The sequence below is a fragment of the Zerene cesonia genome, unplaced genomic scaffold (assembly GCF_012273895.1).
Source record: "Zerene cesonia ecotype Mississippi unplaced genomic scaffold, Zerene_cesonia_1.1 Zces_u005, whole genome shotgun sequence".
In the NCBI taxonomy this organism is placed as follows: Eukaryota; Metazoa; Arthropoda; class Insecta; order Lepidoptera; family Pieridae; genus Zerene; species Zerene cesonia.
Window position 1 is genome coordinate 1,690,102 of NW_024045135.1, and position 23,295 is coordinate 1,713,396.

The following is a 23,295-nucleotide window of genomic DNA, read 5'->3' on the forward strand; positions in this document are numbered from 1 at the left end:
TAATAAATGTTATTTGCAGTTAACAATTTTCTTTTTTCTTTATTACAATATTTATGGCAAGACTAGGTATATGTAACTTTTTATCCCGATATTCCTACGGGATACGGACATATTCATGATGCATTGACGTTTAAATTAATTATTTCAGAGGTGCGTACTATACCCAAACCTATATCTTATTTAGTTAATATTATGAATAATCACCTAATAGGATAGCCAGAGTAAGGACAGTATAAAATCAGCTCTCGGCCAGCAACTGCTCTGATTGGTCCTATAGACCTCACGTACGGCGGCCCTGAAAATGATGCATCATTTATACTGATTATTTTTTCTCTTTTAAAACAAGTTTAAGCTCAACTAAATTAAGTCAAAATCAGTTTTTAAAAACTTGACTTCATTTAGTTTAGCTTCTAAAAACGGAAGCCATTTCTTTTTTTTTTATCGTAGAATATTTCAACCGACTTTTACACATTTTTTTTTTTGGGGTTTGTTACATTAACTGGGTGAAGCGATTTTGATGAATCTTGTTCATTTTATAGTTGACCTTCCGTGTAGTCCCGTATAAATTCCGTCAAGTTCTGACAATTTAAAGACAGATTAGTTTTTATTAAAAAATATTTAATACAGTTACCGTAAATATTAAGGCGAGAGGTGTGCGAAACTTCTCCGAGCGAGTTGGCCGCTCTGCAGGTGTACAAGCCGCCATCCTCGGACCTTACCGCTGAGATATTGAGGTAGCTCACTACATCATTACTTTTAGTTGCAAATTGTTCTACACTGTATCTGAAATGAGAATAAATCGAGATATCCTATGAACTCTAAAATAATGTATTCAAATGTAAGCAAAATTTTTCATTTACGTTGATTTTCCTTTATAATAGGAGACGAACATTTTATATCGAGTATTAGATAATTAATATTTATAGGACATTTTTTATTATTAATGTAGCATATTGACGAATAAGAGACTATATAATACATAAGCGATTATACTAAATGGTTTCCTATCTACTATTGCGTTATTTAAACTGTGTTGGTTAAATATTTTAAATTTTATGTTCTTTGTTCTATTGCTTTGTTAAAACATAAGATACAAACCGGTGTCCTCGAGCCATCGTATTCAAAGGTTGTCCGTCCAGCATCCAAGTGAAGTGGGGTGGAGGGGAGCCCGCCGCTGAACATTTGAGGGTCACCACTTGACCTGGCCGTAGGACCTGCTCAATGAAAGTGTACTGCAACTCTGGGGCGGTATCTGGAATATAACATCATGATCTACGTTAACTAGATAAGTTAAAATGTACGGTTAACGAATCTTCGCCTAAATCTGGTTAGAAAAAGTTATTTGAAGCAGTATTGTACTTAATGTAAGTTTATAAAGTTCTCTATTAAAACCTATTATTAAAATAACATATTTGTAACAAAAATAATGTGAACACCTACATTAACTGAATTAATAATCACATCCATATTATCTTAAATTAGTTGTCATGAATGTTGATTTTACTCGATTTAATAAAAAGACTTATATGATGCGATCCTGGTCCGTAGTTGACATACCACTTACCATTTATAAAGTATAATAAACTGAATAGATACCAACCAAAACCTAGATAATAAAATATGTATGTGAAAGAGGGATTATAATGATATTGAAGGCATATGTCACGTCGTTAATTTACAGAGTAAATATGCTTGTAATTAACTCCCAAACATAGTGGGCGGTACTCTGAGGTTAGAAAAGTAATTTTAGCCCGGAATATTACAGAATTCTGATCACCTGCCCACATACTTATAACTTATTTCATTAAAACCTTATTTGTTTAATTTATTTCTGGTATGGAGGCGGGAGGTGGCACCAGGTGTCAACTTCAGTGTTTTTGACAAATAAACATCTATGCTACAACTAATTTTAGCTCTCATGTCATCCTCACTTAGTTTATGTAGGTACCTACATTATTTTTATTATGTCCAATAAACAATGTTTGATTTTGACTTTTTCCCCCCTGAAGTGCACCAATTCAATACACAATTCACCAGTGCGACTATGGATTTCTCTACGATATATATATTTAGATCAACAATCATGAAGTTCTTAAGATTCGCCATATATTATACATTAGGATCTTACCTCCCAACCTAACTTCAGCGCTAGCTTGAGCAGAATCTCTTTCGTTTCGCGCCATGCACTGGTACACGCCTTTATCAGATCTATGTACGGACGTGATGACAAGCTGTTCACCACTGTTCTGCACGCGCACCCGGCCGCCAGCGATGCCTGTGCTGATGGGTATACCATTGTGGAGCCACTCCAGTCGCGGTGCTGGCCATCCGCCCCAAGTGCAATTGATTATAGCGGTTCCGCCACTATTAACCACCTGGAAAAACGACTTATCATCTCATTTTAATTTTAGGATCACATTGTGTTTTAACATTGTGATGATACATATATGGTAATATAATAATATTATGGTAATGTAATAATATATAATAATATTACCACATACGTATCATCCCAACCCAAGGGATAGAAAGAGTTGAAGTCAGGAATATAGTTCTAAAATGGGGAGAGGCGAGGTGAATGATACGAGCCTCTGGCACACCGAAGTTTTAAATAAAAAAAAACAATAAACGAAATTTCAAAACACGCTCTACATTCTAAGCATAAAATAAACGTCGTACTATGTACATTGTACAGTGATCAAATAGATTTCTTATATTCTTAACTATGTGTTAAATATATATGGTATGAATATATAATGATATTTCAATCATAAAAACCCAACAAACCGTTTGTGAAACAATGTAGATAATCTTGTCGAAGTCCACATCAGTTGAAGACAAGTTCCGTTAATCAAGTCAAACTACAATAAAAAAAGCTTTAAAAATTACGACGTTATTTCGATCGCATTTATAAAATATAATATTCAAGCAACTCCGCAACAAAATTGGAGTTCGCTATAAAATTTTATATCTGAAGCCGCTGTAATTCGACGAATCCAATTGAATACCTGAGCGCATATTGAATATAATGATATGAAAGGTCGTGTTACGTGTTACGTAGTACATACATCATGTATAATGGTATATATGTGAACAATTCTGTTGTTGGAATAGCTGAGTTCATAATAAACCTGCCTTTGGTAAACCGCTATACACGATATGAAGGCAATCATTTCATAACTTATTATTAATATCTCACGAGCCTGATTTTTTTGTTTTTATTACATTCAAATTTAAACAAAGGAACAGTGATAATTTTAATCGGGAAATACTGAGACTGGTTATACTTCTAGCTGGAAAAGTCCGAAAGACCGTCCGAAAGATATTCAATCATGATTACTAATCATTAAATAAATTAGTCAAATTTAAATTCAAATTACCTATTAACAAGAAATGTAGTAATAAAGATCTAAAAGCTCACTTCTTCGACGAGGGACAATGTTTAATATGCTTATCAATAAAAATTACAACTTATCAAATATTATAATCAAATGTTTTCCTCATTCCTGTTCTTTATTAAATTTTCTTCGGTATTTAATGTTGGCTTAAAACTTCAAAAAGAAATAACTTAAACGGAGTATATTTATCATCTAATTTGATATTCCGTCGCAGTCGGCCGCCGCGTACACGGCCATCCTAAATAAATATTGGCATTTGTTGAAAAATAAAGTCTTCTATTGCGCTGAAAATCTCATAACATTTTAAGCTCCAAAGTATACAGTATTTTTTGGACTTTTTAGTTATCTATAATATGTTACGACGTGTTGTAAGTTATTAATTACATTAGAAACGTTTATCGTAGGCATGTATCAATACAATTTTAGAAGAGTCTAAGCAAGCCTTCGGAAATAAGCATCTGCCATAGCCGTAGAACAGGGGAAAGGAAATAAATAATTATATTTTATTTGTTTATTAACGCTTTATTCATTTTATATTCGTGTATTATTGGCCATCGAATTTTATGAAGAATGCCCCACGTTACAGCGAAGCATCTTTTCAATTTAAAAAGCATAAGCTATCACTAGAGGTATGTCAGGAATCATTCGTCCCTGAATCCGGAAATGTGTTTAAATTAAAAGTAAAATATTAGAGTTGTTTAATTACGTGAAAACATTCTGTAACTGGAATAAATTAGAGGAATTAAGTGACTTATGAGGAAGCTACATGTAAATTGCTAATGATTTGAAAATAACGATCAAATAATTATGAGTGTGCACCAATAAGTATATGTTTGAGTTAATTAACATCTGTATCATGAATAATTTATAAATAACTACATGTATGGCGGCTTACGTTATTAAATGATATGTCCACTGCATTTTCGTAGCTCATACATTTAATTTGCAATGTAAATACAAAGATATTTGCTTTGGTGCTGCACGGCATAATTTGGTTATGTTACCACTCCATTTTAAATGCTGTGGTGTGTATATTGTACATATTCATATATTTATATTTAAATAATGATTAAATATGGATGGTTTTGTATGTTTCTCAACAATAAACTGTTTTATAATAATTGAATCGGAATGATTATTCATCACATTTGTTGGTTACAAACCAATGATTAGCCGATGGAGCCGGTCACATCATAAGTTTATAATGACCCAAATAGCCTGTTTAACTCTGTGACGTATAAATTGATGGATTTTCTGTCATTTTAACAGACCGAACACATCCAGATGGTGTGAAACCGGCAATTATTACTACTTTATTAATACTAATATTGTCAATGCAAAAGTAAATCTGCCTGTGATACTTAAGTTTTTATGACAAGACTACTGAGCCAATTCTACTAAAATTTGGTGCACAAGTAGGGATAAACCTGAGGAGTGAATTGTTTTGTTTGAAGAGACTGAAATAAAGGATGATGCGTGCAAAGCCGCGAGCGAAAAGCTAGTGCTGTTAGAATTCAATTCCCTTCTGTTTGCTTCGAAATAGTATGTTCTAAGACTTTCCAGAGAACGCCATCTTGTTCCAAAGTCAAGACATCACTTTATGGAAATTGACTTTACGCTATAATCACATTGGTGTGTCGTCACACTCTATTGCACGTCACTCAATAGACGGGACAATTAACTACATTAGGTGGATTAAATGATATCTGCAATAACTGTCCTTAATCCTACTCCAAAGAATTCTTCCTGAATCAGCGAAATGTAAATACTCTCAATTCAACGGATTTGTAAACTCCTTATTGGGTAAATAAATGTTTGTTGTTTTCCTAACCAAAAACGAAGTTCTCATGACATATTTGTATTTTTAAAAGAGGAAGGAAGGAGGACTGAGGGATTTTCCGATTTTCATTTTTGCGACACTTATGATATGATTTATTTTATAATAAATTTAATTTGCGATCGTACATCACACAAAACGTAATGTAAAAATCTTGATACGACTAATTATATTCAATTCAAATAAAATAAAGCGTAAATCCTAGGAAACCCAGCTACGTATATACCTTGTATCGCTTTAAAGAGAGCAAGATTTTTCGCACAGGTTTTTCTTGTAGAAATTTTTACGGACGTAAAGCGGAAATTGTTGTGCAATATCAAATAACAAAGGAAGCCAGATTTTATTCTCATCTCTTTGACAAAGGGGGAAATGGATATTTTTGATGATGATCTTATTTACTACTTCTGAAATAATGCTACGCGGACAATGATTTTTGTTCAATACGATATGTAGGAATTTGATCCTTCATATTTCACCCGGCAGGATACATACCGATCATTCCATGCTAATGGAACTTTATCAACAGAGATAGAAAGTTATATCGTTACGGATATTGAAATATTCTTGATTTAATTTTTTACACACATTCGTTTTTTTTACGCTAGAGCGGGCAACCGAGCTGGTGGTTCGTCTACCGCCATCAACACTTGCAAATCTAGGACCTCTGCACATGCGTTGCCTGTTAAGGGGTAAGGTAAATGAAAAGTGTCGACGATAGGAATAAAGGAATGGAATGGAAAAAGGCAAGAAATCGATTTAGGAATTAACCATTCGTAGTTGGATAACTTGGAATAGTAGACAAATGTAAATAATATAATGAAAAGAAAGTAACAAAGATATTACACACTATGTCGATATAAATTATTATAAGAAATATAATGATTAGCATTGAAATTTAAGAACAAAGTACCTACGTACGGTAATAATACATATCGATCGCAATATGAAACATCGCTCATTGTATCCATGGAATATGATACATCGACATGCAATGCGGTTAAAACTCTCGGATACAGTGATTTTTACAAATTGATACATTTCGCCCGATGCGGTAAATCAACGGACAAACTTTAACAATATATATCGCTGTCTGTTTATTGGTAATGTGTGTTTGTTATTTTTGATTGTATTTATTGATTCAATATTGTTAAAACTTTTGTATAGCATGCAGTATTATGGTACGAAGGCAAATATAAAATGTGTACCTAACGTTTAAAAGCATTTCAAATTGATGCGAGTCAATTAATGAGCGTTAGTTTAAATCGTTAAAAAGTTTTTATTTGTTGTACCTTACTTCAAAACAAACTTTGTTACCTTTGTCTGATTTCTTTAATCATTAGTAGTAAATAAAGCAAATACAAAGTAAGACTACGTACTAACACATCCTTTTTTGCTTGCTCACCACGTATCCCTAACTTGGGCATAGGAAACAAAGATAATATACGTATTTTGTGTTGTTTCATAAACATTAAATTGTTTATTAATCTTGTGGTTCACTATTTTATCGTAAAAACAAAACAAAACATTATTGTATAGAAATGCACTTTTAGAATTAAGTGTACGTACACTTTTTTCAGCTACGTAGCTATCCTATAATATAATTCAGCATTTCCAAAGCCCCAAAAGGGAAATACCATCTGCAGTGATAAAAACAAACCACAATTGCAGCTTTGGAGTATTCAAACAATAAACTTTCATTTTCCAACGCTACAACTATCCCAGCGTTTTCTGAACAAATACTCGACTCGACTCCACTAAAAAGAAAATACAATGGGAACCTTAAGATCCTTTGTGATTGTTTAAAATCGCAAAGAATGGTTCGGCCATTTGTCGGGGGCCTCCTGAATTGTTACTGGGATTGCGAATCCTATCAGCTAGTACCCATGTAAGTGGGTTTCCCTTTACCCTCGTTAACCATTTGTTGTCGAACCGGGTCTATGTAACATACTGACGAATCAATAGTTATGTTCTAGACTAGCTGTAACTGCGTCATTTCTACAGAAACTTAGTTTGTTGAAGGTAGTTATTATGTTGTTAGAAATACTTTAGTTGGAAGAAAGTGTTCACTATACTGTTATTTATTTTCTGTAAATTGCAAGTTGATTGTCGCTGTAATTGAAAAAATGTCGGTGTTTCATTTGTCATAAATTGTGCAAGACATAACAGTCAGGGATGTCAATTCCAGTGTGGACTTTCTATAGTGATAAGATGTATTTTTTAAACCTAAAAACATTATTTGTTGTTATATATAGTAAAAAGATAATGTAATTTATATCTATTATATACTAAAATTTAAAGTTAAACAAGCAGGTGAAACAGGGTTTAATCCGTAAAAAGTTTCGTGTAAAAAACATATATTTTTATATTATTATATTTTTTTTTCTTTGATTTTTAATATTTGCACACCCAAAGTATGGGTAGATTGTTTTAGCCGCAGAATATTGTTATAGTTAAATCTGTAATTCGTAGCTATTTTCTTGTAAATAAATATACTTTCAATTTTATATATTCATCACTATCACTTAAATGCGAATACATGGGCAGATTCAAAATTCACATCAAGTTCAATTTACCAGTCTCAAAAGATAAGACGAAAATGTAAATACAGTTTGCAAAAAAATGAAATGAGGAAATTTAAAAGCAACTCGCTACAGTCTCTATAGTCCAAGTAAAAATTTCGAATTTGTAAATTGTGCCCCGGCTGTCCTAGTTGGCATTTTTAAACACAAGCATTCTTCATGAGAAAAGACGGGTACAGAATTTTCATACCGTTTATTATAACTTATAAAATTCTTAATTCTAAATAATTATTACAAATGGAATGATTTGATATTGCTCTAGTCTAAACTTAAGCTGAATAACACAAACAGAATTGCACTGTGATTTAGTTTATAAGTCAAACTTATAAAAATCGTATATACATAAACCTCTTTTAACAATATTAAATGATTTAAAGAGTTTTAATATTTAGCTTTTAAATATATATAAAAAACAACGCTTCTAAAGCCATAAAGTTAAAATTCAAATTCAAAACAGGCCGCGAATCATTTATACAGTATTATAATCATTGAAATAATGTTTCATATTTGTTGAGATGGTTCTTAATTATCTCAATAAATGGCGTAGGGTGCCCCTTGGGCACATAAAGCCAAAACATTAGAAGAAATTCGATTATTAATGTGTGTTCATGGGTGGCGTAATTCAAATGTCTATTTAATATATTTCGAAAACTTGTAAAATGATAGCAGTAAAATCTGTAACTGGAACTCACTGGTAGTACAAAATACAAATGCTAACTGAATGCTAATTTGCGGCGACGCTGTCACACATAGTTCACAGCGGGAATAAAATAATCATAAGTATTACTAGTTTTCGCTTCTCTTTTATTCCTTATTCAAATTATAACGTAAATTTAAGTATATTAAACAGTATCTGGACGAGTGAACAACGTAACTTAATATTAATTAATTATCAGGATGTGATTTACATGAAGTAGATAAATGTAAAGATTTGCTGACAGTTACTAAATGTGATATCGATACTGTTAATGAAATGATAATATTATTTCTTGTTTATGGAAAGGACCGAAGCTTACGTATTTTATCCGCGTAAATCCGAATCTGTATCAAAGTATACTCTTTATTTAATTATGGGCTGACCCTATCAATTTGCATACACATAATAATTTGCTAACAACATAATCTATCCTCAGCCTAACGAATGAGTTCACGTACATTTATTTGCTATAATTAAAAGGCTTTCATCCCAACGCGAGCGCTAATGGGTGGATTTTGTTTTGGTCCCTAATGCGGGTAAATATGGGACAAGTAGCTTAAGTTCATGAGATGCAAACTTTCGAGGTCTAACAACGTCTGATCTTGTTTTTATTGGACACAGTTTTTATTGTTTACCTTGTTAATTGTAATCTTGAGCGTAGGTACTAATAAATTGTTTCATAGAAAAAAGATTTCAACATTACTCATTTACTTTCTAATAGAAGCACTTGAAGAATGCTTGGCGTTTGCATGTTGTTAACGCGCGTTTTTCAATTATTTTTATTTTTAGATCTATGGTCCGCGGCTTTTCTATTCGGCCAGCTACTTTTTATGTCATTTAGAATTTAACCTCTTTTGTTCCCATTAATGCACCGAAGGTTTAGTTTGTTATTATAATGAAAAAAAATAACTAAATAAAAAATAAAAACGTAGACTTTGTATAATAAATGTGAATTTGATATTTCTTTTGTATTACTTATATTATTGTTTCTAAATTAAGGAAATATAGTTAAGGATATGGGTCAATACAGTTTCGTACTAATTATTCACGTCACGTTTGTACACTCTATTTTTTGTTAAAATATAAAAAGATTGTAACATTTTTTATATAACTATACACTTCACATATTACGTGTTTATGCATATATGACTAACCTGAGTATGTGGCTGTACATGGACTGTCAGGTGCGCACGTAAAGCCAGATGGAGACGTAGCGTGATGTGTCCGTGGGTGTTAGCTGCACGGCAGGCCCACCGCCCATCATCGTTGAGGTCAGCCCGCCGAATGTTGATGGCATCAGCTGTCATGCTGTACCTGCCAGCTCCCTCGCCCTCGCGCACTTCGCGGAGCACGCCACCAGCTGTCTCGCGGTACCAACTGAAAGTAAATAATGCAGTTATCCATTTATCAAAGCATTTGTCCCAGGTACATGACTTGGCAAATTTTAGGCTAGGCCAATTGGTTGCTTGTTTATTCTATAGCGATTAAAAACGTTTGTTTGTTTAAGTCTGTAAAGTTGAAGAATGGAGGAATTCGTGTAAAACGACTTGAGCACATCTAGCAACTGTTTTTTCAACTCAACACAACTCAAGTTACGTACCGAGGACGGAAAACAGACGAATTTTTAGTACAAGAATTAAATCTATTGTTGCATGTGGAATGAAGTGAGAAGTAAATAGTATATATTCACTAGCTAGAGTTACTGACGAAGCTAGAAATTATTATAAAGTGTACGCAATAGTGTTTGTGCGTAACAATTAAAACAATATTATATTAATTAACTAATTTAGTCAATTAAAAATAAATACACTTTAAGATTGATAACACATTGAGCATAATATTAGTGTTCACATAATTTTGAGTGGTCAGAACCCAATCCAATAAATATGTGTACAGATGTTATTCACATTGCGATTCATGTTAACTACTTATTACAATTCTTATTATATTTATGTTCTTAATAAAAATAAATAATTATTTCCATATAAACAAATATTTGTGTAATTATTCGTATTCAAATACATTTTCCATCTGTAACTTTACTATAGTCAGACAACTATAGAAATATCATTTTACGGTTTCACAAACTCAGTATTATGAAATTCCAATTTATAGATCGATGATCTTTTTGGAACAATAATATGAACAGCAAAACTTCAAATTCCTTCCCAAGGTAGGTGAACTCACAGGGCGAAGTTTATCTTACATTTTGTCACAATATTTCCATCGTTTCCCAATGGGAGTTGAAATCAGCCTGTTATTCTGCAACATTACGCTGAGCGTTTAAAAAGTTTCTTTCTTAAAATAAACTTGAAATTAAAAAATAAGCCGTGTAATTTTGTTGCGCTGCCGCTTTAATCTGGGGATTTGCTATTTTTGCTCTCGTGTATTAGCACGATAATTTTGTAAGGAAGACAGCCGTAAACTAAAATTGCCCGCGAACATCGGAATATTAACTGGGAATCTCATGAAAAATATTTCTAAAGGTGAATTTGCATTTTAACAATTATGAACATTATTTATAGATGTCTCTTTATCCACCATAATACTATAATATGCAGACGTTAAATTTGGAAAAACCTAGTTGCGCGTTGTATATAGCGCCAATATTCTATTTCATTAAATCGTATATAAAACCCTAATACTAATTCACCATCATTTCTGAATTTAATACATATTACAGCCTGATCAAAATAAGGGGAAGTTTGGTTTTGCTGTCATGTCGTTTTTCTTCTGCTTTGTTATATAGTCTTCAAATCTGCAATATGCAAATTTTTGTTATGTACTATATACCTATTAATTATTTTGTTTATTCTATTCTTATCATCAAGCCAATAGAGATTATAATAATAAGCTAATCGTTTCTTGTTATTTAATGCCATAAAAATCACCAAATATATATGTCATTTCATGGCGCTCGTTGTCTAGTGTCTTGTCTCTTTATTCACAACTCCCGAAATATAAGTATTAAATAAAAAAATGGTTTCTTTAGTATAAGCAATACACTATGTCAAATTTAAAATTTGAAATGGCCGACAACACAAATGGTGTCGGAGTGCTTTTTATTTAAATTGAACATTATCACATAGTTGACATAACGTCCCTACGATTGAAATTGTATCGACAGAGCAAAATCACGACTATCGGTTTCAGTGAAAGTCGCTTAAGCTGCGCTCCACTCATTCGCTTATAACATTATTTTTATAGCAAACTTGGCGTGGAAGTTTCGGCGAGCGCTAAGTTATATTTACGTGAAGCAAATATTACGTGACACGATTTGAATATGAAATTGGGGTCACAGAAATTGGTGCCTGAACATAGTGACGGATAGAGTTGCATAATGTATCCATCGGGAATTTGTTACGTTCTTTATTGGATCATGAATTTTGGTAGTCATTTTTTTTGTAAAATGCCTAGCGTATATTTTTAACACGGTTCAATTAGTTGCACCTATGTGTTTTATGCTTATATTACATACTCGATTCGATTTATATCCATTTTAAATGGATTTTATTCAAACTTTATACATTCACTAGCTTTCCGCCCGCGGCTTCGCCCGCAAGGAATTCGGCTATATCGCTTTCATCTCCCTATTTCAACTCCTTCTACCATTTTTTTCGTGAAAAAAAATTATCCTATGTCCTTTCCCAAGTTCAGTTCTACCTTCATACCAAATTGCAAAAAAATTGGGATCAGTGGTTTAGGCGTGAAAGCGTAACAGACAGACAGAGTTACTTTCGCATTTATAAAATTAGTAGGGATCTGATTAGGATAACGAATATGTGATATGAGATTTTTAACAACGCGATCAAATCTTGTAAATAGAGCTCAAGGGACTGAGAAAGGAATCAGCTATATGTTAGTTACTAACCTAATAAACCCTTGGAAATTTATCTCTATCTGATCTGAACCATAATTGAACATGTTTTTTTTTGTACACGCATAAAAAATAATCACAAGGGATATTAATAAAAATGCGAGTTGGTATGAATTTTTGTAAAAAGCTACTAAAATTATTATGTACATATACTTCGTTCGACATTGATACTCTCATTATTTATAATAATATTTTCTTATTCAAGTAGACATTTTACGAAAATACATAACCCCTTAAGCTCAATTCGGTAATAAAATAGTAAATTATTATTGGGCTGAAAATACTTAAACCTAATACCTCATCAGTCGATAAAAAGTAACGTCTGAGCCCTGAGGCTGAACCATCATCGCGGCATATTCGTTGCCGGCGGCCAAGAGGGCCAAATATTGAACTGATTTCAGCATGCTCGTTTTTTCACGAGATTTCACTATTCTTTTGAGGAAATATGACGGGTTTATCGAGGTTTATTATCTACAAATTTTATCATTTTTCCATATAGTTATGTATAACAACTACAATAAGCCATGTGCTATGTATAAAATACAAAATAAAAAGCCAAATAAGAAAATCATTTATTTAAGTACGCTGGAGATTTGTTCACCTTCTTTAAATGTTTAAATGTGTTTAAATTTGCCATAATGTATAATAGATACGAGACAAGCAAGATACAAATTACATACTTTAAAACACGATATAAATAGTTCCGATAGTTCCGCACTTTAAAAGAAAACTTACACAAAAACAGCGGATATTTACCCAAATATATTCTAAAAGATAAATAACCCAGAGACGCGGAGCAGCGAGCAAAAAGTGCGAGACAAATGAGCGCGCTGGATGTTTTTGCCACTCCTCTAACTCATTAACCTTACGGCGCGTTCGCGCGTGTCGCTTTGACGAGCAAAAACATAAGTACTTTACGCGTAATGCCTCCACATTTGATGCTACAGCGTTTAGCGTACAACATCTACCACACTGGGAGCGATAGTGTTCATTTTTATACCAAAAACATTACTACTAAACTTTCTTCTAACATGTTCATGTGGCGTCTATATGAATTATCTGCAAATCGATTATGAAAACATCGAGCGTGATCTATTCGTATATCAGAATATGTAAAGAACAAATAGTGGTACGAAAATAAATGGATTTACGCTGTTTGCTGGATATATAGCCCGTAGGGATGCGTTCTCGAGTGTAGACTGCTTATGTTTCCTTAGGAATATCCACAAGAAATCAATTCTTCGAATTACCCTTTTTATTAATAATGTCATAACCTTAACTCACTACACAAAGTACTCAATTAGCTGCGATTATACAAATACATTACCGTGACATATCTGACCGTGAAGCTGTCTGCAGCATAATTTTCACGTTACTAAGTTAAATCAATGCTTTGTGCATGTAAAAGAAATTAACTTCATTGTTGATTAAGCGCTAAGCTGAGCTAAGGGTTGCAGGCTTGACTTGAACTCCCTGTGGAGGCGAATATACAAAAAGTCACGGTCTGACTACTGAAGACGTATTACTTGCCGGAGTTTTACAGTACTGTGCTTATGGTACTAGTGTACTAGGAATACGAGATTCGATATTGTAATTTTACCAAATTCAAAACTATTTATTGATCGCATTAAATATGGTATCGACTATTCTCTGCCACTTTCACGAGCGTGTGAAAAATTCTCATCAACATAACTTGTACATTTATAACTTGCAATAATTATATATGGAAAGCAATCGCTTTGTATCGCATAACACAAATGAATTCCAGCAATACATAATTATATGCAAATTCCAAATGCAAATGCCATCGTCATCAAGCTTTGATTTTACGTGAAATAAACTGGAATGTAATAAATTGGCAATTGGAACACTCGTTCGAAATACAAATTATTTGGCTAACAAAAACACATTCAATTTAGTGGTCGCTGCGTACGTGGATGAAATTTTAACGGAGTGGTTTATTTAGAGATGGATTTGGGTTAAATGCATGTGACATTGGTTTACGTGCGTTGTGAATTCGGGAAAGATTTGTTGCCACTGAGTCAATCGCTTCGTTATATATAATTAATAGAACACTAGGCGTTTATCTCGGCTCAATGAATTTGTCTAATTTAAATACCTACACTTGACTGTTAAAAATAACGTTTGAATCGATTAAATTGCATTTGATTTAAAGAGTAACAAACAATTTAAATAACCGTATATATAATAATATACCGTCGTAATAGTGCAGAAGTTTTGTTGTTTGTTCCGTCAAGAAATTATGCTAACTAAGCCTCGAACAGAAATAAACATGTCTGGAAATTTCTACAGTTCCTATCACAGTTCATGATGCACCGCCTGGTGACAGACAGATGGACAGACTGGCAGTCTTAGTAATAGCATCACTTGTTGCCCTTTCGGTACGGAACCCTAAAAATATAGGATTTAATAATTGACCTACTGAATGTTAACATCTGCGGCGCTGCATTTTATCAGGATAATTAAAGATAGTGTTTTGTGGTTATGTAAAATGTTCTATCTGTTTGCGACTCGGCAGTTTTTGTCAAAACACAGGTTTCCATATGAGCGGCCACCTGCCCTACCACTAGTTCTGTAATAAAAACCATTCCGTGCAATCAATGTGATTCGCAGTGACGCTTGGAGCTGCTCCAAGTGCGACGCACACGCGCCGCTGGATCCCGTTTGGCACAATATAATTTCCCTTTACGGATTCTGCTGCAAATCGATGTGTATTTCTTCCAAACGTTCCACGTTTTGGACACGACGTTGATGTTTGTATGCAAGTATTGTTTATTCTTATGCAATTGTGAGAAACTCGGTGGGTAGTTTCGAAGTAAATCTTTACGGTAACGACGTAAGAAATATGCTATATCTGTATATATGTGTGTTGAAATGAAGCCAAAACAAATAACGGTCACAATCGGATAGAGGTTGGGAGGAATGAGAATGAGGAATAAACCATTTGCAAAAAGCAATTCAGTAGTATGATACGAAGTATGAATGGAAATTAAAAAATATTTTCGGTTTTCTTGCATTTTTTTCATTACAATATCTCAAAAACTGCTTGACCACTTTTGAAACTGATTTTGCTTTTCGAAATTCCACATCCATGTATCATTGGATATGTATATTCACTATCCGTCGTCTACCCGGGTAAAGCCGGGACAAGCTTGTAATTGATGTAAACACAGCTTTACAAAAATAATGTAAAAAGAGTATCAACATAAAACACGAAACGTAATAAACTTCGAGAACTTTCCTTTATGGAGTGTTATGTGCGTACGAAATGACAAGCTTTACCGAGTTTTAAAAAGGCGGAGATGCTTTCGCACGTAATAAAAGCGATAGTATCCAGCTAGTGTAGCCGTTAAACCCGCGAAGTAATTAAGATCGCTTGTACCAACTAAAGAGCACTTAAGTTACAGCTACAGGGTGATGTTTTTTTACCATCCGCCATTTTGTTTTAATTTTCTTAATGCTTTCCGCACCCTCTAAGAAACTTTTTGTTTGTTGAATACGTGTTTTTGCAAATTTTATTAAACGAGAAATCATATTTCTTTGAAATGAATGAAATGTTTAAATGCACTTTGGTGTGAAGAGCTTGATTAATTAAAACGAGACTTGGAGAGATCTCACTTTAATATTTAATTGTGGTATTAGTGTATTGAATATTTTATTTCATTTTATATTTTGCTTCTAGATTTAGTATTCGCTATAAATATAAGAAAATATTTAATCTATCACGTAATAAAGTACAATAACTTGAATTGAATCTCGTTCTATACTCGAAACTACTTTTTAATCTAATGTTTAAACATTGTTATTGAGAATATAAATCAAAATATATATATGAGGTACGTCGCTACGTCGCTACAACGTTATAGTTTCAAAGACAAGACTTGTCAAGTTGCCAGCCTTCTAGTCTATCTGACAATAAACCGGTGTCTTGAGAGTTAGATACACATTATAATATATAATATACTAGTTTTTGCCCTCGGCTTCGCACGCGTTAATTCAGAGTTGTTCAAAAGATGTTTTTATACATATAAACCTTCCTTTTGAATCGCTCTATTTATTAAAAAAAAAACCCATCAAAATTCGTTACGTAGTTTTAACGATTTAAGCATACAAAGGGACATAGGGACAGAGAAAGTGACCTTGTTTTATACTATGGAGTGATACTATACAAGTATCTCTTTTAAGAAAAATTAAAGAAAATGCTTCTGCTACTAAAGTCAACCTTCGATAAGAAATTGTACCACCCCTGCATGTTTTAAAAGTTATAGGACTCGGTTTAGGAAGATATTATTATTTAGCATATAAGGTTTTTACGACTATGCTAGTGTAAGTTAGTTAATTTGTATATGATGTTTTAAATAAAAAATTTTACTCTCCATTCGCGTATCAATGGAAATGCAGAGAAGCCATGTATAGAAAGCTTGTATTTATCATAGTATCGTTTCCTATACGTGGGGTTTGTATGTGTTTATTTATTACTACTCTATCTCAATTAATTAAACAATTTAATATTCGTACATTACCACTTGAATATATATCAAATATCTACCAGATATTATATAAACACTTTTAGCCAGAATTACAAAATATAATTAACTAAATAACCCCGCTCTCTGCTCACACAGTTCTGAACTTAAACTAATATTATAAATTGGTTTCCATCCATTTTAGTTGTATCGTTTGGATAGGCACTTCACTGTTAACTGACGTCATCTGATAGTATAGACTACTATTTAATCGAGTCAAAAGAGAAAATGTAAGTGAGTTTATTAAAGGTAAATAATATTATTGCTACAATTCTTATATCAAAGGCAATTGTTTAATTGCATCCTACTAGTCCTATACTACTAATATTATAAATGCGAATATTTTTAAGGATGTGTGTGTGTTTGGTACGTAGACAGCTGGAAAACTGGAATAACATATAGGCAATTTTTTGTCCCGATATTCCTACGGGATACGGATTTACGCCGGTGGAACCGCGGGGCGTAGCTAGCGTACTTTTACGATAAAGTTATAATTGTAATTATGATTTTAATTACATTATTATTTAATGTTTCGTTTCGTAGATGCATTATTTGATTCATTATTACGAACATTTTATACACCTAAACAGTTGTAACAAATTCAATTGCTTAAATGGAGAAACTTGAAGATGTTATAATAAAGTGAAATATTTCGAAGCTCAATTCGAAATTCAATTCTTTTTTTAATTTTAAAAATAAATACATTAATACAGATTTTGTCTAAGCGTTATATTGAAACATAAATCTCCATGAAAGTCACGGACGAAACATGTTCAAAATAACCTCATATATTTCTAAACGTCCTAATAGTTTTCCAACAGTGTCGAAATGCTATTTAATAGAAGAATTTAATAGCTTTCACATAAATTCTTGTTAAGAGGCGCCATACATCATGGTGTTAGCGTAGTCGCTAGTTGGTCTCTTGGCACCGATTCTTCTGCGAGCAGCCAATAAGTTTTGCGATATAATCTTTAGCTATTCGTGGTGGAAGCATTCATGCGATGAGGTTGATTCAACATACAATTTTACATAAGATTATAATAAATCTGTTAGATGCTATGTTTTATCTATTAATGTGACACAACAATACGATGTTGTGATAGTTTTTACTATCCATCGAGAAATAAATTAAGTAAAGGAAGATTTAGCTTTAGTATTTTATAAAATAAATATAGATAGAAGCTGTTTCTGGTCTCATACTATGACAAATTGGAAGAAGAAACAAGTTCATACAATTCCAGTTGCAGGGGGATTGAAGTACTTGTTATTATATTAAAATCTATTCTCTGTACGAGACATTGGTTTATGTCTATGCTATGTTGTGTTACGACATTCCTTAACCTCATAACGCTCGTGTTCACCAGCAGTAAACGCATCTGTTTGTCAAGTAATATGCTCTTAGTAATTGCGGAACCTGTCCGATTAATTGTATTTGTCTATGTATTTGTATGCACAATGGATAATGGATATTGTAAAGGAAGAGTTTATACTGTAATTAAAGAGGCTGTAATGGTTCGAATCGCGCCAGGTAAAACGCGGTTTGAATCACAATTTGAATTTACCTATCTTTGTTTACACATGGTAATTATATATTAGATGCTAAATGCTATTACAGACGATAAGGAATTTTCATTCACAATATCTTAGTATTGTGGTAATCTGGACTAAACCGGTAACATGAACCTTATATAGCGAGTTTAAATAACACCCCATTCTCGGCCTCAATATTTATGCCATCGCGAAGTTGTAACTAGGTGTCCAAATCACTACAACTGAATTGAATTGAATCGAGATTGCTGTTTATATATCTAAACTGTCTCCAATACAATCAAGTGCAGAAGTTCGATCACGGTTAGGTTTTAAAGTAAAACTTTATGACGTGACGCAGTAAATTCGATACAGTCGCGAGTATCGCTCGTAAACTTTGACTGTCTTGTGTGTTTGCGTGATATCGAGCTGGTGTACAAGTAATAAGAATTAGATGTACATTCCTATAAAACTTGGACACTTTTAAACATAAATATTTACAAAAAAGGACAATTGATAAGTTTTTCTTAATGCTTCATGAACTCTGTGTCTGTCGACCGTCTCCTTTGTACAGTGGTTAACGCTTGCGCGTGGAAACGAGAGGTACTGGGTTCGAATCCCGGCGGGGATTGTCTCGTTCTCGCAGGACACAGAAACCTGATCACCTACTTGTCCATAAAGAAAATCGATCAGTGAAGCGCACATGAATATCATTTTCCCCATACCCCATTAGAGGATTCGGGATTTCGCTTTTTCATGAACTCTGTACCCAAAAGTTACAATAAGTTTTCAATAGATATATTACAATTTACAATAGCTAGTAGTAGCTAGTTTTAGTGATTTCACAATTTTGTCGGAGTGTATGGGTATACGACGAAATGGATGTCAATGAAATTTGGGCAGAGACATGACCAACCAATCCCGGAACAGCATAGGCAACATTTTATTCGGATACCAACGTAATAAAGACGCGCAGTGAAGCTGGTTAAATTATGAGACCAATAATTAAATAACCTTTTGATTTATTCTTAATGTATTTAAGGTAAAAAATATTAAATATTAATAATTCAATCACAAGTAAATACTATACATCTATAGTGATTAAAATAGTGAATACATTTTTTCACTGATACCACTAAAGCTTGTTATACGTAGGTATTTGAATGTAAGATGCTAGATTAAGGATAAAAACACACTGAACGCCATCGCTTATGTCTCATACAATATCGAACAATCGAACAGCTCAAATAAATCGATCCGTATTATAACTTGGACAAATTCTTCGCTCCCTGTTTAACTCAGAACCAAACACGTTAAAGTAAACTTCAGTACTTGTGTTTAAATGCAGTTTAATGGTTGATTTCCGGGAATGTTATTGCAAAAGTTTCTCGTATATTATTGTATTGGAGAAAACGTTCAAGTATCCACATGAGTATAGCTTTCCTCGGCTCTATATGCTATTATGCCTGTAAATATTGACTCGTTTCTACTTCAAAGCCGATATAAGAAGTTTGTTTTAAGTCATGATGAACCTTCGCCAATATCAATAGATAATTATTATAATATCATCAATGGATAAACTTATGACGATACTTTGCCAGTATCAATAGATAATCTAACAACAACAACTTTAAAATGCGACATTCTGCAAAACATTGAAATCTCGTATTGCTTCTCCATAAACAATCTCATCAATCTTTCTCCAATGCGAGCGTGTAAAGGATCGCTCGTGTATTGAAATGTATCTAAGAACATTGGAAGACGAATGAGGAACGGATCTAACGATAGTTCCTAACTTCGCAGATCCCACAGCTTCGTTGTTTATCATTTGTAAACTTTAAAACTGCAGGATTCATCTGCTAGGGTTTCCGCAGTAATGTGATTTCGAATTTATGTATTTACCTAAATCGATTTAATTTTTCTTTTAGGGAGACATGATTGCATATATAAGTCATTTGTTACATAGCTATACTTGATTAAAGACTTGTCATACATACGGTTGGTTATTATTTCAGTTAGTTCAGTATTACAAGGTACTTCTAGAATATTTGATTAAATAATTAATGTTTTGAGTTTGAGTTGAGATAATTTAAATATGTTATGTCTGTTAAAACTATTTTTTTTTCACATAATACATTTTTGCCTTAAACCTTCTATAAAAATAAAAATATTTGCATCCTTAAATTACAGCCCACAATTTTCTGAAAATAGTAACGAGTTTTTTGATAATAATAACTATTTGTGCAAATAAATGCTAAATGTGCTAAAAGCTTGTCTCATTTCAACAAAGAGGAAACGCGAGAAGTTACGATAGCAATATTTTTAATTACCCAGTGAAATCAACACTAATAAGCTATAAGCTACGAAGCGTCCGCCCCATTCACGGTTGAATGTTAACGTGATTTGAATGAGTCATGAAAAAACTAAAACATCTAGTTCCATGAATGGAGTTGAATCGTCATTAAGTGTCAGACCTCGCACTTAGTACTCATTAAAATTTATTTTATGAATTTTGTGGGAAAAATTTCACGTTGCTTTTAGATTAGAAGCCCTTTATAGTTGTGAATGAAGAAGAACGAGCCGACGATCGCTGTGGTCTTTTTCAGACAGGTTTTTTAGTAAAAACTGTGTTTTAATGCATGTATATGTATGTATTAAGTTATATGTGACATATTTAGTTTTCAGAGTATTAAAAAATAGTAAAAGTTGTTACATATAACAATATCAGTGATAATACGTAGTAATATTCTGTAAAAGTACGATAGATATCTGCTATGGAGAACACATATTCATCAGTCTGTACAATGGACATATACTATGTATATTGGAATTAATTGAAAGAGCAGGCTTTCGGAAAAAATGTAATCCCATTTACTCAATGATTCACACAAATTAGTTTTTAGCCAGTATTCGGTGAATTTTATACGTTTATGAATATGATATCGTTTGCTTTTGTTCCCAGTACTGTATAATTGGAAATTGAATCGTACTGAGCGTCTATTATTATGATTGTTTGTAAAATATGCTTTGGCAGATATGAGGCTCCGTTCTTTATTTGTCACACTATTGATATGACCTACATTTAATTATATAATAGGCTTTCACTGGGGCATTTTATATTTTTCGAGGCAGGTTTCACTATATGAGTGACCTGATTTGTATTCACTCGTTATCAATATTGAAATATGATAATAGTGAGTGCTTTAATATAATATAATATAATATATACAGACTTAAAATACTGTAATATGTACGGGTAACATAGAGTATTTAATAAATAATAAACAAATCACTGTAAATAAATTTAAATTTGGGCAGGAGGTAGTTTAAAGCAATTACATGTATTTATAATAATATTAATAATTAGTATAAGATCTACCGTTGCTTTATTCAACATGATGGGTATAAAATAATTATTTTTTTATGATTAATATAAATCAGTGAACTATTTTACCAATTCGAACCTGAATCAAAATATAATCCCTGTCACTACAAAGTCCTTAAAAATTATATTGTATTTGAAGCACTATTGAATAATCGATAACATTCGGTTCAACAAGCCCTCGTGTCGAGAGCATGCAGCCGCTATCTCGAATTTCAATTTTGATTTCTATTTACACTGTATGTCACAATATAATTTTCTTATGTAACACACAGCTAAAATGCGATTTATTCTATATATTACTGCTAACTCGACGTCCTGGACTAGAGTATTTTAAACTATGAATAAGAAAATTATAATTCATAATTTTGGTATTTACAATTACACAAAACATGTAGGTATAAACATAATTTTATGACGTTATCTATATTTTATATAGTCTATCCTCATCCTTTTCCTTGTGGACTATATTTCTACTACATTTAATTAAAATTTACCGCCAAATGTAAAACATTATTGACGCCAAATGTAAAGACCAATAACTCAATAACTAACTAAATTAACAATACTGTCCTTAGAATCAATTTATCTGAAATTTGGTCACGGTTCTATCGGACCAACTTGACAAATCTAACTCGAGGGAGATTTCGTCCAGTCTACAATATACGGAATTTGAGTTGGCACACTTACTAACTAGAAAATAGTGAACAGATAATTTATAGTACAATTTTAAACAAATTTAGGAAAAGTCCTTCGATCAATAAATACAACAAAAATTTTGGAAAGCATACAGCGATCTTCAATTGGTAGTTAATATCAGTAGGTAAAGAAGCAAAGATCTAGCAGCATGAGGAATGCATAGCATAGGAGGTATGCAGTACCATGTAATAAACGATAAAGAAACAAGTACTGTATTTGATTTCAAGATGACAGTAATTTATCTCAAAGATAATTGATTGATGGATATATTGTAAACAGGTCAAGTTTTATGAAAAATAAACAAAACGAATGGCCATGTCCATATGCCTGGAGTTCTTAGTTAGGGGTAGTTAAATTAAACAACTTAACATAACAATATTATCATACTGTCACTATAATTTGATATATTTTTCACCTTACATGCACCTTAGTTCAGCAAGGTGGAGGCAATAAGGAAGCAACCTTATAAACGGTCTATATATTATGATACAAAATTGCATCAGTTAAACCCTTCCCTTTAAAATATGTACTGTAAGTTTGTGTTTATATTAAAAGAAATGAAGAATAATAACAACAGTTATTTTGATATATACTCAACTAAATGTAGTTAAAAATAAAAATCAATAGATTTATTCACATCATTTTACCTAGATATTTTTATCCTCATAAAAATACGATTACAAGTAGCGCATTGTAATTTATTACACTAACTTTACTGATCCAAACTTCATCATAACTGAAGTAGGTTTATT

At 32.6% G+C, this 23,295-nt stretch overlaps 1 protein-coding gene across 1 annotated transcript in view; it reads right to left on the reverse strand.

Annotated features, from left to right (window-relative positions):
* Window positions 1–23,295, reverse strand: part of LOC119838845 (Down syndrome cell adhesion molecule-like protein Dscam2) — a 112,903-nt gene that overhangs the window by 17,243 nt on the left and 72,365 nt on the right. Inside the window, exons 8-12 of the mRNA XM_038364985.1 lie at window positions 9,666–9,888; window positions 2,129–2,375; window positions 1,099–1,252; window positions 632–783; window positions 205–295 (exon numbers count right to left, since the gene is read on the reverse strand). Of these exons, the coding sequence (XP_038220913.1) occupies window positions 205–295; window positions 632–783; window positions 1,099–1,252; window positions 2,129–2,375; window positions 9,666–9,888 (867 nt within the window). The remainder of the gene's footprint in view (window positions 1–204; window positions 296–631; window positions 784–1,098; window positions 1,253–2,128; window positions 2,376–9,665; window positions 9,889–23,295) is intronic.